The sequence below is a fragment of the Seriola lalandi genome, unplaced genomic scaffold, assembly GCF_002814215.2.
Source record: "Seriola lalandi dorsalis isolate HSWRI2012SDOR001 ecotype SW California unplaced genomic scaffold, Sedor1 jcf7180002054687, whole genome shotgun sequence".
Lineage (NCBI taxonomy): Eukaryota > Metazoa > Chordata > Actinopteri > Carangiformes > Carangidae > Seriola > Seriola lalandi.
The window spans coordinates 263,011-281,756 of NW_019525240.1; the positions used below are offsets into that span (position 1 = coordinate 263,011).

Here is an 18,746-nt window from a genome sequence, read left to right on the forward strand (position 1 = left end):
CACAGACACACACACACACACACGCGCACATGCACACACACCTCCCCTGATAAGAGAGAGTCAGACAGAGCAAAGATAATTGTTTCTGGATGTGTGAGTGTGTGAGAGATACAAGCCTGGTCACTTTGTTTAACTTGACAAGCATGATCCTCCACACTCACTTGTACAGATGAATCAGTGTCATTGCTGGACACGCTGTATTAACACACACACACACAGACACACACACACACGCACAGAGCAGCTACTCACCTCCAGAGGTGAGATATGATGTGACCACTCTATTTTACCCTGAGGTGTGTGTGTGTGTCTGTGTGTGTTCAGGAGGTGATGTGTTGGATGATGTTAGTATGAGACACAATGTCAAAGGAGTTCAAATACCATATCAATGTATTTTAGCCTGTCGTAGCATACTTCCAGGCAGGATAGGACATTTTAAATTTTGTAAATTTCAAATCTCAATGTCATAGCTGTCTGAAACTTCCTTCAGTTAAACATAAAACTGCATTATTAGATTTTTTTTTAGCATTTTAGGAGCAATTTAACCTGATTCAACCAGTTTCATTGACTGTTTCCACCAGCACTGTGAATGTTTAATGACTGTGTACACAAAAGACACAAAAGTATTATTATAATTTGTGTGATATCAGCTCAGGGACACAGTGTTTGTCGAGACTTGTTGCTTAGATGAAGATCAGATCCCAGTTTGTGACCCGTCAATGCAGAAAACCAGGTCATTCAGAGGGATTCACTGACTTTTTCTTCCCACTGTACAAATTCCACCGAACTCCTCTCTCTCTCTCTCTCTCTCTCTCTCTCTCTGTTTCTCTCTCTCTCTGTCTCTCTCTCTCTCTCTGTCTCTCTCTCTCTCTCTCTCTCTCTCTCTCTCTCTCTCTCTGACTCCCTCCTGCTTAAGCTCAGGGCAGTTTGTAAATGGCTGTGTTAGGTGGCGGCTGTGGCTTTAAATGGAGAAACCGGTGCCATCGGTGTACACACACACGCACACACACGCACACACACACACACACCCTGTTTCAGGCCCAAATTGATGAGGCAGATTTATGACGGCTGCTGGCCACAACAAATTAAGTTGACAGTGATGTATGGGGGGTTGGCGAGTGTCACACTGCACTAACGGACCACACACACACACACACATACATGCCCCAGCAGTGGCCCCCTACTCCCAGACCTTCTTGTTAGGCGTCCCTGTCAGCCCCCCCCTCAGCATGCCTGCATAATAAAATTCCTCACACTGGTGTTCCTCACTTGGTGTTTTTTTTCTTTCTCTCTCTCTTTCCTCACATCCACCTTCTTCCCTCCAGACTCATCCTGCCGCCAGCAAACTGGCCCTGAAGGACAGCTTCACATTTGATGACTACAGGTCAGTGTGGGAGGGTGGGGGATGTCCTCGGCCTCTTTTCAGACTCCTCACATCTTCTGCTTGTTTATATGTGTTGTGCATGTGAAGTGGAACAAATGCTAAAGAATCACCTTGGTTCATATTTTTACAGTTTTGTGCATCTTTCCCATCAGTAATGATGTACACTGCAAACTGTGACAATGTCTGAAAGGAATCTGATGGGGCCAGTCAGACACCACTGACACAGTCCAAATTAAAGCTTTAATTTACTCACATCTTAATGTGACTAAATCACTTAGACTTGAGTATTATTGCATGTAAAGCTGGATCTGGATCTGTACATTAAGGTGTAGCTTCAGGCTAAAGATGTTACAGCAGCTACAGGTTTATTGTGTTTCTGACGGAGGGTTTCTGGTGGACATTGTTGAGAGATGAGACAACTTTAAAGGTTCTGTAAATTATCGTCACTGCCACTAGATGTCGCACTAGACCACGAGCATCTCACACCAAAACAAATGCTTCGTCAGCCACACCTTCACGCTCTCAGTCAGTAATTTGTTACAGAGCCCAGTAAAATCGTCCACTAAACACACAACAAGAAGCTCAACTGAATAAAGTTTCCCTGTAAACATGAGAGCCAACAAAAACAATCTAACCACAAGCATTAGCCCCATGCTAGCATTGCCATCATATGCTTCATGGTAATAAGTAAGCCAGCTAGCGATAACAACATTTGCCAAACAAATTGATAATATTGGTAACAGCAAGTTAGCGAACGTTATCATGACTACAGCCGTCACTAATGAAAACAGACATATAACATTATGAACCATCAAGTTACTGACACATGGAGGAAAAGAAAAACCAGTTCTGAGTAAAGCTGGACCCTGTAGCAGCTCGTAGGGTTCTCCTCTCAGTAAACCAGACCAGTATTGGCCCCATGGTTGGACTGGGAAACAAATTCAACCTTGGACTTATTCACTGGGACTGTCCACACAAATGATACTGCTGAAGCCGATAACGACACTGAAGGAGCCAGTAAACACTTGAAAAACTTTATGGATGTTTTGACAGTCCACTGGCCAACCTGAATTTGAGCCAGTAGTCCTCATGACCAGTCCACCTGTGCTCTGGTCCGATGTCTTTCTTTGTGTGAGGCCTTTTTAGATGAAAACGTGGTTTCTTCTTCAGTGGAGGAAATTCTTGCAGGTCACTTTCACCTGAACGTTGCATACTGCACTTTGACATCTCACCTGTGGGTGTAGCCTGTGTGTTCATAAACATAGGGAGGACCATCAGTTTAACAACTGGAACACATGCACTAACATGCACACGTACATGCACTCACCTGCAGACGGTACCAGAAGAACAGAGAAACTTGGATTACAACACACACAGAGGGGGTGTGGCTTCATTTTCTGCTCAGGACTCCATAACTTCACTATATCTTTACATAGAAAAAAGCTGTTTGCTACTGTATTATTGTTTAAAATCTGGTTTGCAGAACACACATGTAGCAGAGACAGGTCCACAGCAAACCCTCTGCACCACATCCACCAGTCTATCACAGTCAGTGGCCACTGAACAGAAAGTGTCATACTCAGTAATGAGACATGGTGACACACCGAGTGTAGCTCACACTCACTCTGTATCACAAAGTAAATAAAGACTAGCACAGATACTGTGGGAATATCATTACAGCAGCACACAGCCTGATCATGTCTGATACAGGCTTCTCCCTCCATTTTTATCTCCTCTATTCTCCCTCCTCTCTCCATTATTACCTCCTCTATCCTCCCTCCTCTGTCCATCTTTATCTCTCTCTCCCTCTCTATTTTTATCTCCTCTACTCTCCCTCCTCTCCATCTTTACCTCCTCTTTTCTCCCTCCTCTCTCCATCTTTACCTTCCCTGTTCTCTCTCCTCTCTCCATATTTACCTTCTCTGTTCTCCCCTCCGCTCTTCATCTTTATCTCCCTCTCTCTCCCTCTCTCTCTCCCTCCTCATCTGATACAACTTTCTCTACATATTGATACCAGTGTTGAATTGATGAACTTCCCTGTCCTGCTGTTGACCAGGATCATATGATCCCTGTCAGGAGAGTAAATTAACACCACTGTACTGAGCAGTGGTTGTTTCATGTGTGTGACAGGTGGGCGGTGTCCTCGGTGATGACCCGTCAGAACCAGATCCCCACTGAGGACGGCAGCCGGGTCACTCTGGCCCTCATCCCCCTGTGGGACATGTGTAACCACACTAATGGACTGGTAAAGTCTTGGACAGACACACACACATACACACACACTCACACACATTGTTTTACACTGAAAACTCTGGATATTTTGTTATGATAAAATGTCATGTTCTAGAAACATATGGTTTCAATATCATGAGAAGGTTGTTCTTCTTCTGAACATTAAAACTGGGACAGGTTGGATTAGTAAAGGTGATTGTTTTTCTGCAGATCACCACCGGCTACAACCTGGAGGATGATCGCTGTGAATGTGTGGCGCTGCAGGACTACAAGGAGAACGAACAGGTTACTACTGCTTTATTGTCTGTGTTGCCTCTCTCTGTTTCCACACACAGCTCTAACACGTCTGTAGTTAAGTACAAGAAGGACAGAGCCAGGTAAAAGTATCTTGCTGGAGAAGATTCAGAGGGATGGAGAGAGAGTTTCCCTTCTCTCACATTACACACTTTAAAGTGACTTTGAAACTCCATTAGTTTGGATGTTTTACCATGTTGCAGTTTGCTACAAAGATTGTTTAGGATCAGAAATCACAGGTTTCAGTGATGTTGATGACTGATTGTCTGTTATAACTGTCCATAGAAATTATATAGAGATGATGCTCCCAGTACAATTTTTTTTTAATACCTTTTTGTCGTAGTTTTTATATGTACAAAATACAGAAAATACGTAGAGAAGGACAAAAAAAGAAATGGAAAAAATATATAATTTATACAGAACATCAACAGCACAAACAAACAAATGAAATAAATAAAGAGGAAAAAAACTGCTCTCACACACATACACCAGTATCCACAACCAGGTTCCACAGACAACATTTTCAGCATTTTTGTCAAGCTCCCAGTACTAATAACATTAGACCTTGCCTGATAATCATCACATGTAGACTTCAGTATCAAAGTACTGCAGGTGATTGTTGCCTCTGTGGTTACAGTGCAAAAAAGATCTAATAGATAAGAGCTAATAGTTAATGCAGCATGACTTTCCAGGGTTCACAGTTGGCAGGATTTAAGTAAATATAGGCTTAAAAAAGGGGTCACAGCCCATCAACATGTTTGGTATTTTTTTGTGTGGGAATGAATTGTCTCAGTCCTTCTATGGGCTGCCTGTCTTTATGTGTCTTTATGATTTTATGATGTCCTTCCTGTAGATCTACATCTTCTATGGCACAAGATCCAATGCTGAGTTCGTCATCCACAACGGTTTCTTCTTCCAGGACAACGCCCACGACAGAGTCAAGATCAAGCTAGGGGTCAGCAAGAGCGAACGCCTCTATGCCATGAAGGCCGAAGTGTTGGCACGAGCCGGCATCCCAGCGTACGTCCAACCTGCTCTTTATGTCACTGTTTATTAGCTTTTTGTTTGCAGTGGAAGGACAAATGTCCCTCTTCTTACCTACAAACACAGTGTCTGCTCTCATGAGGGACTGAATCTGCAAACCTGAGCCTTTTACTCTGAAGTCTTTAATATGGGTCAAGGGGAGCTCCAGGCTCGTGACTAACTCCATGTACCCTTCATAAAGCCACGGCGCACTTTGTCTTCCAACAGTAGATTTTTCAACCAATTAGGCTCCCCTTTGGCATAATTGAAACACATAATATAAATGTTGCAGCAGGTCTCTTTTTTTCATCCCTCCCCACCAAGTATCAATTTACCATCAGCCCCAACACTTTCATCACCAAGAAGCTCAATCATTTTATCATTAGCCTCTTAATTTTATGCAGCATTCTCTGCTCGGCATTTTTAATCAGACGCCTTTTAATCTCTTATTGATGACAGTCTAAATCTCAACAGTGGAAATTAAATGAAACAATCCCCGTTGTTGCTGGGGCGCTCTATTAAATTGACAGATATGCTTGTAGATCATTTTCAAAGGAAACAGCTCTGCGCTCGGTGTCAGGGCCGCACTGAGATGTCGAGCGGCTGCTATCATCACACTCCTCACTCCTTCTGCCTCCACTGCATTTCTTTCTGATAAGTAGGAATAAATGAGCACTTTTTGACTGTTCGTTTACAAGATGTAATAAGTTCATGTTTTATCCAGTACATCTACAACGACCTTTTAAACACACAATACAACCCCTGGTACAAAGAGTTAACCTCCCTGAGCTGGCTGCTCCGCTGGAGGAATGGACAGAGGGGTAATCTGATAGGAAGAGAGGAGAGGCGGCTGTAATGTGTTTGTGTGGTGTAATAACGTCGACCCTGTGCTACCCATCACCACATCGATCACTTTGCTCAAGCAGGAGGAAAAATTGTCCTCTCTAAAATTAGCTCAGTGTGTAATGGGATGATGTGGAGTCCAGGATCACACTTGTTCTTCAAGCTGCTAGACTAATATTATTTTCAGTGATAAAACAGAGAGGCCAGGATTCAATCTGATATGTCCTCACTCTTACATTTTAGACTCTGTTACAAAATAAAACTTATTTGTGTGTGAAATCTCAAAATTTCACATTTATTTATTTTTTTTTTGGCTGGAGCGCAACAGTAAGACCAGCCCTATAATCTGGGAAGTTGGTGACTGACTGACTGAGTGATGATATTTCCACCACTGGTCAGTGGAGTGCTGAGCAGCAGTCTACTGAGCTGCTCTGGTTTTCCGGCTGCTCGGGAACTGCAGGGAAGAGGAGGAGCGCTTCTAATATACTTAGCCTCGCCTCCATTACAGCAAATAAACTACTTTAATTCCATGTATCATTATTACTAAGGGAGGCAGAGGAATAACTAAACATAAGACACACTGAGCAGAGAGAGCAGGAGAGAGAGAGAGAGAAGTCATCGGTAATGAGGCTTCGTACTAATGACTATGACCAACTCTACATATCAAACAGAGGGAGTTAGACATAAAGACCTGCCTCTAATAAAAGTCTGTGACGTTCTGGAGTTGAAGTAAATAAAGACTAAACTATTGTGGTGTGATAATTTCACAGTAAATGCAGCTGACATCACAGCTCATTCTTTGTCTTTGATTTATGTGCTGGTGATTTTGTCAGACGACATCGTGGTTATAAAATTAGGGTTTGACCATAGGTGGTCCAGACATATACTAGATTTAGATTTACTTTTTATTTGATAGTAATTACAGCCCCACCCTGTGTCCCTGCAGCCTAGAGTTAAGAACAAACAACCAAACAACATCATCAACATCAACAAAAATAAAAAAAAAAAGCCAAATGAATATTAGGAAATGTCATATACAGACGTGTGGTGTCATGTTGTTGTAGTTGTAGCGCTGCTGCTTTTACTGGATTGTAAGGAGGTTCTGATAAGTGTTTGACCTGAAATACAGGATCCATAGTTTGACTACGCCCCCATAGACAGCACTGCTCATATTATTTGTTTCCTCTGTGGCTTAATTATACAGACTCATGAAGAATTACACAGAGAAGACCTGAGGTGGTCTCACTGTTAGGAAGTGCTTCTGTCAGTTCAGACTGTCGAGGTGTTTATTGTGCATGTGTTCAAGTATTTAATTTCTCCTCTTGTTTTCTGAATGGGTTTATTTACATGTGTATGCTGTTGTGTTTTCAGGTCCTGTGTCTTTGCTTTGCATTGTAATGAACCCCCCATTTCAGCCCAGCTCTTGGCCTTCCTCAGAGTCTTCTGCATGACAGAGGGTAAGACACACACACACACACACACACACACACACACACACACCCACAGTCGGATATCAGCAGTAGGACTTTCCCTGTGGAACCTCTAAGCCACAAACCTGCTAACGTACTCTAAAACAAAGCATGCCACAGTTTGTGACGCTCCTCTGGGACCGTTGTCAAGTGACTGCTTCCTCTGCACGCAGCAGAGGCAAAGAGACAGAGAGAGAGGAGGAGGAGAAGGTAGAGAGGAAGGAGAGGGGAAGAGCAAGACCTGTCCATTCCCAAGCTGCTTAATTGATCAAGGCAGGCCACCAGATGTGTGGAAGGAGAAATCCACTGGGGCTTTGCAATATTCATCGGCATATATGCAGAACGGTGCCAGTGTCATAAATCCCCAACCACACAAGGCCACATCCTCCTCTGTCACAGGACTCATCTTCACGACCCTGCTTGATATATTATTCACTTTTTCTGCTGCATGTTAATCTTTAAAATGGCCCCAACGCCTTAGTGTGTGTGTGTGTGTGTGTGTGTGTGTGTGTGGGTGTGGGGTGGGGTGAGGGTGGTATCATCTCTTGCACGTGTGTCTATGTGTGTCAACATTTCATAACAGATGTGACATGATGGAATGGTGTGCACACACACCGGGGCGCTGCACTTCTCCTCTTTCATCTTCCCATGTAAGCAAGCTCAGATCAGAGGCAGCAGGATAAAGATCGGCTCTGACTTCTTTACAAGTTGTGACCAAAACTCTGTTCATGATTCATGCGGACAGTGAGGAAGGTCAGACTGACTGGTTTAGCACTCTGTGACTTCCTGATGTCTTCTGTGCTGTCAAAGAGAAGATTGTTTCATCTCTGTGTGTCCAAAAGAAAAGATCATTTATCACTTACAGTACATTTACACCGCTAATACGTCTTAGTTTTAAAACACATCTCTTGTTCTGTGTTTCCTCCTGCCGTCCACACAACTCCTAAAACAGAGACTTACAGAAACTCTGCTGGACCTGTTTTATTTTGAAAACTCTGGGGTTGTGTTTTATTATGAACACTTTGGGGTTGTGTTGTAGTCTGGATGGACAGAAACTGAGACCTTTGGAAAAGATGACGTAGACGCGGCCACTCCTGATTGGGTCTCATCAGCCTCTGAGCAACTGTCTTTGCTGTTCCTCGAGTATTTTGTGCAACTAATCAACTGCAGAGTAGACCAGTGTGGGCTGGTGCTATGTTATGCTGTATATAACCGCTCAAGAAAAAATGAAGGGGAACACTTGATCATCACAGTATAACATCAAGTCAGTGAAACTTCAGGGAAATCAATTTGTCCATTAGGAAGCACAAGTGATTGTGAATCAATTGCACTTGCTTTGGTGCAAATGAAAGTGACAACAGGTGCAATGGAGAGGCAAAAGCAAGACAACCCCCAAAAAGGGAATGGTTTTACATGTGGTGGCCACAGACAGTTGCTCTCTGCTGATGCTTCCTCACTGATTCTTCTCTAGTTTTGTGTTTTGCAAGTGTCTTTGTCACAACTGGTAGCATGAGGCGGTACCTGCAGCCCAATCAGGTTGCACAGGTAGTCCAGCTCCTCCAGGATGGCACATCCATATGTGCAGGCGCAAGAAGGTTTGATTTGTCTCCCAGCAGTCATAAGAGCATGGAGGAGATACCAGGAGACTGGCCGTTACACGAGGAGATCTGGACAGGGCCGGAGAAGGGCATCAACCCAGCAGCAGGACCAGTACCTGCTCCTTTGTGCGAGGAGGAACAGGAGGAGCACTGCCAGAGCCCTACAACATGACCTCCAGCAGGCTACTGGTGTGCATATTTCTGACCAAACTGTCAGAAACAGACTCCATGAGGGTGGCATGAGGACCCAACGTCCTCTAGTGGGACCTCTCGACTGGAATTCACCAGAGAACACCAGAAGTGGCAGGTCCGCCATTGGCGCCCCGTTCTCTTCACGGATGAGAGCAGGTTCACACTGAGCACATGTGACAGGCGGGAAAGAATTTGGAGATGCCATGGTGAATGTTATGCTGCCTGTAACATCATCCAGCATGACTGGTTTGGCGGTGGGTCAGTGATGGTCCGGGGAGGCATATTCTTGGAGGGTCGCACAGACCTCCATGTCATAGCCAATGGCACCCTGACTGTTGTTAGGTAACGGGATGAAATCCTCAGAGTGATTGTCAGACCTTACGCTGGTGCAGTGGGCCCTGGGTTCCTCCTGGTGCAGGACAATGCCCGGCAATCATGTGTGTAGATAGTTCCTGGATGATGAAGGCATTGATGCCTTTGACTGGCCCTCATGTTCTCCTGACCTAAATCCAATTGAGCCCCTATGGGACGTTGTGTATCGGTGCATCCGATGCCAGCAAGATCAGCCACAGATTGTTCAGGAGATCCCCCAGGACACCATCCACCAACTCATCAGGAACATGCCCAGACATTATTGGGAGTGTATACAGGCAAACAGGGCCATACACACTACGAAGTCACATTATGAGTTGCCGTCATGAAAGTTTCAATTTACAATTGTGATTCCAGCTCTCAATGAGTTGATGATTTTGGTTTCCATTGATCGTTATTACATCATTTTGTTCTCAACAAATTATACAATGTACATCATTGTACAAGATTTTCACCTTGAATCATTTGTTCATCAAGATCTGATGTGTGATTTATGTGTTCCCTTCATTTTTTTGAGCAGTGTATATGCCATCAGGGAATACCATTTCCATGAAAGAGAGTACTTGGTCTGTAACAATGTTTAGGTAGGTGGTACGTGTCGTAACATCCACATGAATGGCACGACCCAAGGTTTCCCAGTAGAACATTGCCCAAAGCATCAAACTGCCTCTGCGGGCTTGTCATCTTTCCATAGTGCATCCTGATGCGAACAGTTCCCCAGGTTAGCGACGCACATGCATGCAGCCTTCCACATGATGTAAAAGAAAACGTGATTCATCAGACCAGGCCCACCTTCTTCCATTGGTCTGTGGTCCAGTTCTGATGCCCATGTGCACATTGTAGGCACTGTTGGTGGTGGATAGGGGTCAGCATAGGCCCTTTGACAGGTCTGTGGCTATGCAGCCCCACACTCAATAAGCTGCAATGCACTGTGTGTTGTGACACCTTTCTATCAGAAGCAGCATTAACTTTTTCAGCAATTTGTGCTACAGTAGCTCTTCTGTGAGCTCGGACAACACAGGCAAACCTTCGCCCGCCCAAGGCATATCAATGAGCCTCGGGCACCCATGACCCTGTTGTCCTTCCTTAGTCCACTTTTGGTAGGTACTAACCACTGAACACTGGGAACACTCAACAACACCTGCAGTTTTAGAGATGCTCTGACCCAGTTGTCCAGCCATCACAATGTGGCCCCTTTTTTTGTTGGGGCTTGTTGCAAACAAACATGTTCCTTTACATCTGGAGAATATAATTTGTAGGTCGGGGCGTCTCTATAGCACCACAACGCTTATGGTGCTAACAATGTAAAACAATGTTGTGAGACATTTTACCTTTATCAAAAAAAAATTGCAGCTCCTGCGATGTGCATATTGCACTTAGCCATGTTGTGATTTCGAGTATATTTCGATGATGAATTTTAAAAACATTGTTTTTTCATTGTTTTTTTTTTTTTCTCATGTTAAGGCCTATTACTGTGATAAACCAGTGATAGCAACTTTTATGTTGATGCAGGACCACATCAAATACTTGTCACTTGCTATCTCAGTCTGATTAAAAGATCATCTCATATCTATGGCAAAAACTGTAGAATCAGAATGGATAGCTAGTTAGCAACAAGAAAGAAATTCAAAGGAAAGAGTCAAGAGACAGATGGTGAATGGACAAGTCAGACAACAAAGAAACACTGAGTTTCCTCTGATTTCAGTTCAGTCCTGAATGTTTGATCATCATCATTAAAATAAAAAGTGCTCTGAGAAGACAGTATTTGACCTCTGTATTGTTACAGGGTTGGATGTGGGCCGCCAACATTCCTGAGATTTTCAAGTGGACCATGAGTTGGAAAAGGTTGGGAACGACCAGACAAGACAATCTGCTTCTTGTTTGCACCGGCTCACACATTCCCAGTGTACCTCAGTATGGTCAGTGGTCATGTGATATCCATTTTCAGGTGTGTTACTATGGACACAGATTATTTGTGATACGGAGCTAAAATGTTTTTGTTTTAAAATGAAAACATAATAGTGTGAATATAGCTTGAATGTGTTCATTATATCTAAATCCTTTCAAATCCCTTCATTACATATAAATAGGTTTAACTTTTAACTAAACTAAAGTTATAAGTAAGAGAAACTGAAAGAAACACTACAGTAACCGATTCATTGTTCACTAAAAATTAGATGAATGCAGCATAATGAAATGCTGAATACATGTGTCTGACACAATGAAATGACCGGTGTGAGCTACTTTATCCATAGATTTCAGGGGTGGTCCTGGTTCAGAGTTGTGATGTCAATATTATTCAGTGTAGCTGCAGATCCACTTCCAGTGTTCCTCAGTATTTCTGCTCATATTTAAAATATTAGATAATCTTTTCTTTTAAACAAAGGGGGAAAGATTAAAGATTTGATACATCTGTTAGATTTCGTCCACACTACTACGTTTTCATTTTAAAACAGTGTTGTCAAACAAAAATTATCTCTGTCCAGACTAACACACCTGAAAACACATATCACATGACCATTCACATACACTGAGCATGTGCGAGCTGGTGTAAACAGGAAGCAGATTGTCTACTCTGAAGTTGTTAAGTCACACAAAATACACTGAACGAGGAACAACAAAGACAGTTGTAGCATTAAAATACGGACTGTAACTGAACAACAGCTGCTGGCAAAGACAACAAGGTCAGTAACACTGTAATTCATTATCATGTTGTATTCGCCACTGGTAGTCGAGGCTGATGAGAGCCAATCAGGAGAGACCATGGGTGTCTACGTCATCGTTTCCGAAAGTCTCTGTTTTCAGTACTCAAAAGCGAGCAATGTGGACGTCAGGAGTAAACATAGCAAGAGTTGTGTTTCAAAACGAAAACATAGTAGTGTGGACTTAGTGGCAGAGTTTAGCAGTTCTGGGTTTTTCACCAACTAAGAATCACATACAAAATGGAAGCACCCATCTGTTCCCAACCCTAGATACAACATCGACCTGAGTGTAGTCAGGCACAGGGGAACTAACAGCCCATCCAACAACTCCAAAACAATTCACTGGAAGATCCTAGACCCCTCTGTTAGTCTCTGACACACTGAGAAGACATCAGTCTGGTCTCATCATCTCATCTGAATCAGGGTCCATTTGGTTCAAAGAAACCAAGACCCAGCACCTGAGTCAGGTGGAGACCAAATGATTTCCAAGTGGGTCAGGATGAGGTCGATGAGGATGTTTAATACCCAGGTGGACCCGAGCAGACTTTCTACCAGCTCTGATCACTTGGTTGGACATCATCACAGGAGAGTGGGAGAAGAAACGACTGCATTGATTCTTCTTATCCCTGGCTTCTGGTTGACAGGGGAGTATCGTCATGCCGTCAGTGCTGGTGGTCTCTCTCTACCTGGACCTGTTCAGACCTCTTCTGACGACAGATCGAGTTCATTCTGTTAAAAAGTAAATGTATGCATGCTGGGTTTGGGTTTCCATGCATCTGTTTGGGATCAGGTGCAGAGCGCTGGACCCATGAAGACCTCCACACGAAAACCCAAGGTCAATGGGAAGATGAAAACCTTACCATAAAATCACTGTCTTACAGGCCCAGTACCTGCTGTGGTCCACTTCCATGTCACATATTTCCCAGACTCCTCTTGCAGCTGGTCTTTGTTTTCTTTTGAAGAGATGCTAACATTTATCTTAATTTCAGAGGAGCTGAAGGACTACCTGCTTGGAGATCGTGCCATTAATAAGATCTTCACCCTGGGCAACAGTGAGTTCCCCGTCAGCTGGGACAATGAGATCAAGTTGTGGACTTTCCTGGAGACCCGAGCTGCTCTGTTGCTCAAGACCTACAAGACCACATCAGAGGTCAGTCGGTTGGAGCCAAAGTTATGTTGGAAGTTGTGGTCTGAGGTTTCTGACTGCAGATCAATTTGACGGTTTTAAGGGTTCTGTAAGTTTGTATGAAGAGTACGAACACCTTCTGAAAGGCCACAATCCAAGACATGATTGTCAGCATGTTGAGTCTAGAAAGTTTAAAAAACATATATGATGCATTGGGGGAAAACAGGTCCCCAATCTGTTTGAAGATCCAACAAGAACTTATCAGAATCAAATGTGTGAAACTGAATTAGCACCACCTCTGTTTTGCTGCCTTCTTATAACCTTTTGTCACCTTTCTCTCCTCTTTTCTTCGCCGCTGATCTCCTGGCCTGGTCTCTTGCAGGAGGACCGTTCCATGCTGGAGAAACCGGATGTCTCTGTGCACTCCCGTGTGGCCATCCAGCTCCGCCTGGCTGAGAAGCAGATCCTGGAGAAGGCGTCAGCCAGCGGACGGGCCAAACGTCTGCATTTCCAGAAGAAGCTGGAGGAGGGCGCGTCGTTGCCTCGCTATGAGGAAAGTGATATCGCTTTGCTGGAGAATACTGACGCAGATGCAAAGCTTCCCATTATCCTGCACAAGCTGGAGGAGGTGGAGGAAGGCCAGGAGATCCAGGTGGAGGAGCACAGTCACCTTCTGAACGGGGAGAAGGTCGTGTACGGGATGGAGGCTAATGGAGAGCCAGTGCAGGTGGAGACCAAGGCGAAGGTCAGCAAAGATGTTCAATCAGCTTTGGACTCGAATGGAAGTTCAACCCAGAAAGGCCAAAGGGACGTGGCCGAGCGAACTGAGGAGAATCCCAAAGAGAATGGTGAATAAATATATTCCAAGTGCAGCCACAGCCCATGCTATTTATTTATTTTTGTGTCTCTTAAATGACTCAGAAATATAGAAGCAGAAAAAAAAGAAAATAGAAAGTTGCAGAACTTTTTGAACTGTGTGGTCATCCAGCGTGGCTTTTAGTTGTCTGCTGCTGAACTTAAATACTGCAAGTGTGTCCCTCAGCCTTCTGTGCAGAACAGGTTCATATTAATATTAGCTTTTGTTTCAGTTTGAAATGTAGGTTTCTCTTCAAAGTGTTTGTGGCCTACAGCTTAGAGAGAGCGGGAGTGGGAGGGGTGCAGAACAGGTCCCAGCAGAGAGTTAGAAGTTGAAGAGAAGAAAAACCAAAATGGAGTTAGGTGAATGTTATTTCCATGAAGCCAAAACCTCTGGAATCCTGTGATCAGTTGGTTTATTGCTGCAGTTTATTTTATGTGTGTCCAGTATGTTTTGAGTTGACAATCTTATTGTATTCTAGTATTTTGGGTTGTGCTGCTGAGTTAAGACCATCACGGACCTCTGTTCCCTTTTTTCTGCTTCAAGCTGAACAACTGAAGGAAACAGAAACTGCTCTCATAGCCTCTAAGACTAACACTTTGTTTTTGACAGGCCAAAATGGAAGATGCTTTTTTGCTTTCTCAGTGACACGTTTGATCTCTACTGTCAAATTGCACATTTTCAGTCATTACGTAGCTGCAGCCCTTCACAAACAAAATCATTTTGTTTCCTTTTGTGTTCTAAAAGTATCTTTATGAATGTAGTGAGTTCGTGTTAGAGGGAGTGTCTGTGGACATCACTTAAAGGGACTGATGTGTGGCTCAGCGGCCAATGCTGTTGCCCCTGACAAAGACAGGGACTTGGTGAGACACAGTGAGGTGTATTTTTGTTTGACCGCCTTAAAACGAATTTCAAGATGACACTTTTTGTATGAAAAAAAGGAAGCACTGTCAGGAGGTTGTTACTGTCTTTTGGTTGGTGTTAACTGCAGAGGTGGCCTCAGTCACTCTTGACTGTGCAATGATTCAAAGACCCACAGTGGAGCTACTTTGTGCTTCAACACAGGAACACAGTTTGTATGTTTTTGACTAAATATTCACAACACATCACAACACCTGCCTACTGGTTTATTTCTGAACTTTCCGTCACATTTCATCTTCATCAGAACATGTAGTGGTTGGCTAAAGTGTCGTCATGTGACCCGAGTATGGAACCTGGTCAGGTGATAACAAGTGGTAATATATGGGGCTGCCTCCTGAAAGCTGATCATTGAAGTATCGGTGGTTACCCCTCGAGTCGACTCACGTTGTGTCAGTGGAATCACGGAGACAGAGTGACCAGTTTCAGCTGGTTCTGGTCTTTGTTCAGACATGCTCAGCTGAAACTTAGTGAAACTAAGGAACCCGCTTTTAAACCACACACATCTTGACTTCGCAATGTATTTGACATTAGATGTTATGGTGGCCGTCAAGGGCAAAAATGCTGCCAAGGCCCAAAACACTTCCATTAGGAGAAACAAGCTGCAAATACAGAAGCGATGCAGATTCAAAAACACATGCGAAAATACGAAACAAATACAAGAACAGAAACATGCTGAAAATGAAAAAAACGTGCTGCAGGAAGGCAAAACGAATATATGAACAGCAAACATGCTGCAAATACAGAAACCATGCAACAACACAAACATATGAACCTCCAAAACAAATACAACAGGAAAAAAGACAACACAACAGAAGTGCTCCAGGCCTCTAGGGGGAGCGCTACGTGGAAAACCCATGGACTGTGTATAAGCTAACGCTAACACTTGTTATGTTTTCCGTTGCTCTTTTATAATATTGTAAAAACTATGGCCAAATGTAAAAAAAGAACACAAACCTTTTAAAGTCATCTCATCTTTCTTCCCTCATATTCTCTTGCTTGGTCAAAGGTAAAAGGTCCAGTCGTAGGTCTGGCCTCTCAGTCGAAGCTCAAGCTTGTGCTCAAGGTGTTCCACTGAGAGCTCCCCCTAGAGGCCTGGAGCTCTTCTGTTGTCAATATGCAGTGGTTTTTCTGTTCCTGAGTTTTGTATTGTTTCTGTATTTGCAGCGTGTTTGTTGTTCATGTATTAGTTTTGTCTCCCTGCAGCACATTGTCTCATTTATAGCATGTTTCCGTTGTTGTATTAGTTTTGTATTTTCGTATGTGTTTTTGAATCTGCATCTTTCTGAAATTGCAGCTCATTTCTCCTAATGGAGGTGTTTTGGACCGTTGCAGCGCGTTAGCCTTTGTCAGCCACTGTAAGATCTCCTTTCCAGACGTCCCCTGACCCCATGACTTTGACCCTGTCGTAGTCCTCTAACCAATCAGGATTAAGGGTTAAAGGTCATGGAGCGGGATAAGTGGACAACCATCTCTGAACAGAGGCCAACCATACGACTGCGTGTTAGCATGTGACCCAAGTTCCATATTTACTGTAGGTCACATGATGACGTCTAAACTAACCCTAGGAAAACTGAGCAAAGTGCTGATGAAGACCTTGAGGTGTGGTTGAAAGTCACGGGAGTGTACCTAAGTGTAAACTACTGTTCCCAAAAGAATGGACTGTCCCAGTTCCTAGAGTTCTAATGTTCCACTGTAGGTCACACACAGGTGAGTGATAAGCAGGTCCGGACCGTCATCTTTTCTTGTTCCTATGAAAATAAAAGACCTGCTGCTCACATTTTCTCAGTGTGGTGTCTCTAACAAGAAGGTTTCTATTACACTAAAAATGAAACATGCACTAAACTCCTATACCGTATAGATCTAAACTCTTACAGCCTCATCTTTAACTGAATCATATACTGTAACATTACATTGTTCAGACTGAACTGACAGATTTCAGTGGCCATTGCTTCACAAAGTTTTCTGATTCCACCAATCAGAAACGACCTGTAATGACACTGCGCACACACACACACACACACACACACACGTCCTGTTAAATTGCAGCCGTTCGCACTTTTGCTTAATCTTGCTTGTGCACACGTCACAAATGAACGGAGCTTGTTTGACACCTTCTTGTTCATGTCCCTTCCTATTCTTCATACACTGAACAAGAATAAATAAGCCTGTATCAGAGTTTGTTAAATGTATCTTTAATTGCACCAAAATGATGATTTTAAAACGTGAAGTCATGCTGAGTCGTCACAGTTCTCCTCAACAGCTGAAGGCACTGCACCTTCAAGCCTTGCTGTGTTCAGATGTGTGTGTGAGGTAGAGCTGGAGTCAGGAGGCAGTCAGCATAAAGCAGCTGGGCTCACTCATGGACACACTGTCAATTATCTGAATCACTAACTATTAACACTAATAATAATTCGCTAGATGATTTAATCCGCCAACCGTTTTTTTTCATAAATCATTACATCACATAATTATCAGAAAATAGTGAACAGTTATTTCACTTTCTCTCACATCAGAAAACCAGCAAACATTTATGTGGACGACTGATCGGTTAATCAATTAATTGTCTTTCCTCTTATTCCCACATCAACAGAAATGTGAAAATGGGAGTTCGGGTTTTACAATAGTTACTTAAAGCTCCTTATTTTTTTTGTTTGAAGCTTTGATCCATTTAAGAACCAAAAACCATCTCAATGTAGTTTTACATCTCCTCTCTCAGGCTTCTCTCTGGAGCTCTAGTAACAAAAGGTTGTTGAGCCAATCAGAAGAGAGGAGGCTCTCAGTCTCTCTTCTGATTGGCTGAGTTTTCTGAGTGATCTAATAAAAATAAAGCAGATTTCAGGGACTCAGAGAAACCAAATCCTGCAAGGTTTGATGGTGGGTTCAGGTGGGCGGGGCTTGGTGTATGGCTAAGAGTGGCGACTACTTTGTTGTGACATCACAAAGTTCCAGAAGTCCTGACGGCTGGTTTTAAGGCTCAGTTTCTGAATACAGGCTGTGTGCATTTCTCTGTGGACTGAGCGCTTCGATACTTTCACAGTATTAATATAGAACCTAGACCTGCTTTATAATCAAACAACACATGGACATTTACATTTATACCTATACTATACGGGGGTGTCTTGCTCTCCAGTGGACTCCTCACTGTTTCACTCTTCGCAGTAGTTGTGAGTGAGCTGATGATGTTGCTGTCACCTACCAAAAGTCAGAAATCAAACTTCATCTCATTTCTCAGCTCCTGTGTGTTGTTCATCAACCTGCAACCATCCTCTGCACCAGGTCACCATCCGTCTATTATTCCTCTCCTTCTCTGCTTGTTGGGGGGGGGGGGTTCATTTCATGTAACCCCCCACCCTCCTTTGGCCCCTGGCCCTATTACGAATTTATAAAAGAAACATTATCTTGAATCATTCAATTCGGGGCAATTAAATTTTGAAATGTCCCATTCATAATTCATGGGTGTCTAAGATAAAACCCCTTAAATCCTTGAATACATTATTATAATGGGCACTGGGATGGGCAGTGGGGAGCGAGGCATGTCCAGTATTGTTAGTACTCGCCGTGTCACTGCTGGGAGCAGGCCGCAGTCCTGGGACCAGCACTCCCAACTAATCCTGCCCTATGAATTATAAACTGCCATCCATATTAATATACAATGGTAGCAGCCACGGCCGGGCCCGGCTCACTGTGGGACAGCACCATTGTCATGCAAGTGTTTACTGGTGTCACTCTTGGGA

At 43.5% G+C, this 18,746-nt stretch overlaps 1 protein-coding gene across 2 annotated transcripts in view; it reads left to right on the forward strand.

The window, feature by feature from the left end:
* The window catches only part of setd3 (SET domain containing 3, actin histidine methyltransferase), a 39,493-nt gene extending 22,706 nt beyond the window's left edge, over positions 1-16,787 (forward strand). For both annotated transcript variants that reach the window (XM_023422905.2, XM_087178402.1), the window contains exons 7-13: positions 1,326-1,384; positions 3,515-3,629; positions 3,827-3,901; positions 4,764-4,930; positions 7,148-7,233; positions 13,099-13,259; positions 13,618-16,787. In XM_023422905.2, coding sequence (XP_023278673.1) covers positions 1,326-1,384; positions 3,515-3,629; positions 3,827-3,901; positions 4,764-4,930; positions 7,148-7,233; positions 13,099-13,259; positions 13,618-14,091 — 1,137 coding nt within the window. In that variant the 3' untranslated portion in view covers positions 14,092-16,787. The remainder of the gene's footprint in view (positions 1-1,325; positions 1,385-3,514; positions 3,630-3,826; positions 3,902-4,763; positions 4,931-7,147; positions 7,234-13,098; positions 13,260-13,617) is intronic.
* Positions 16,788-18,746: the final 1,959 nt, after the last annotated feature.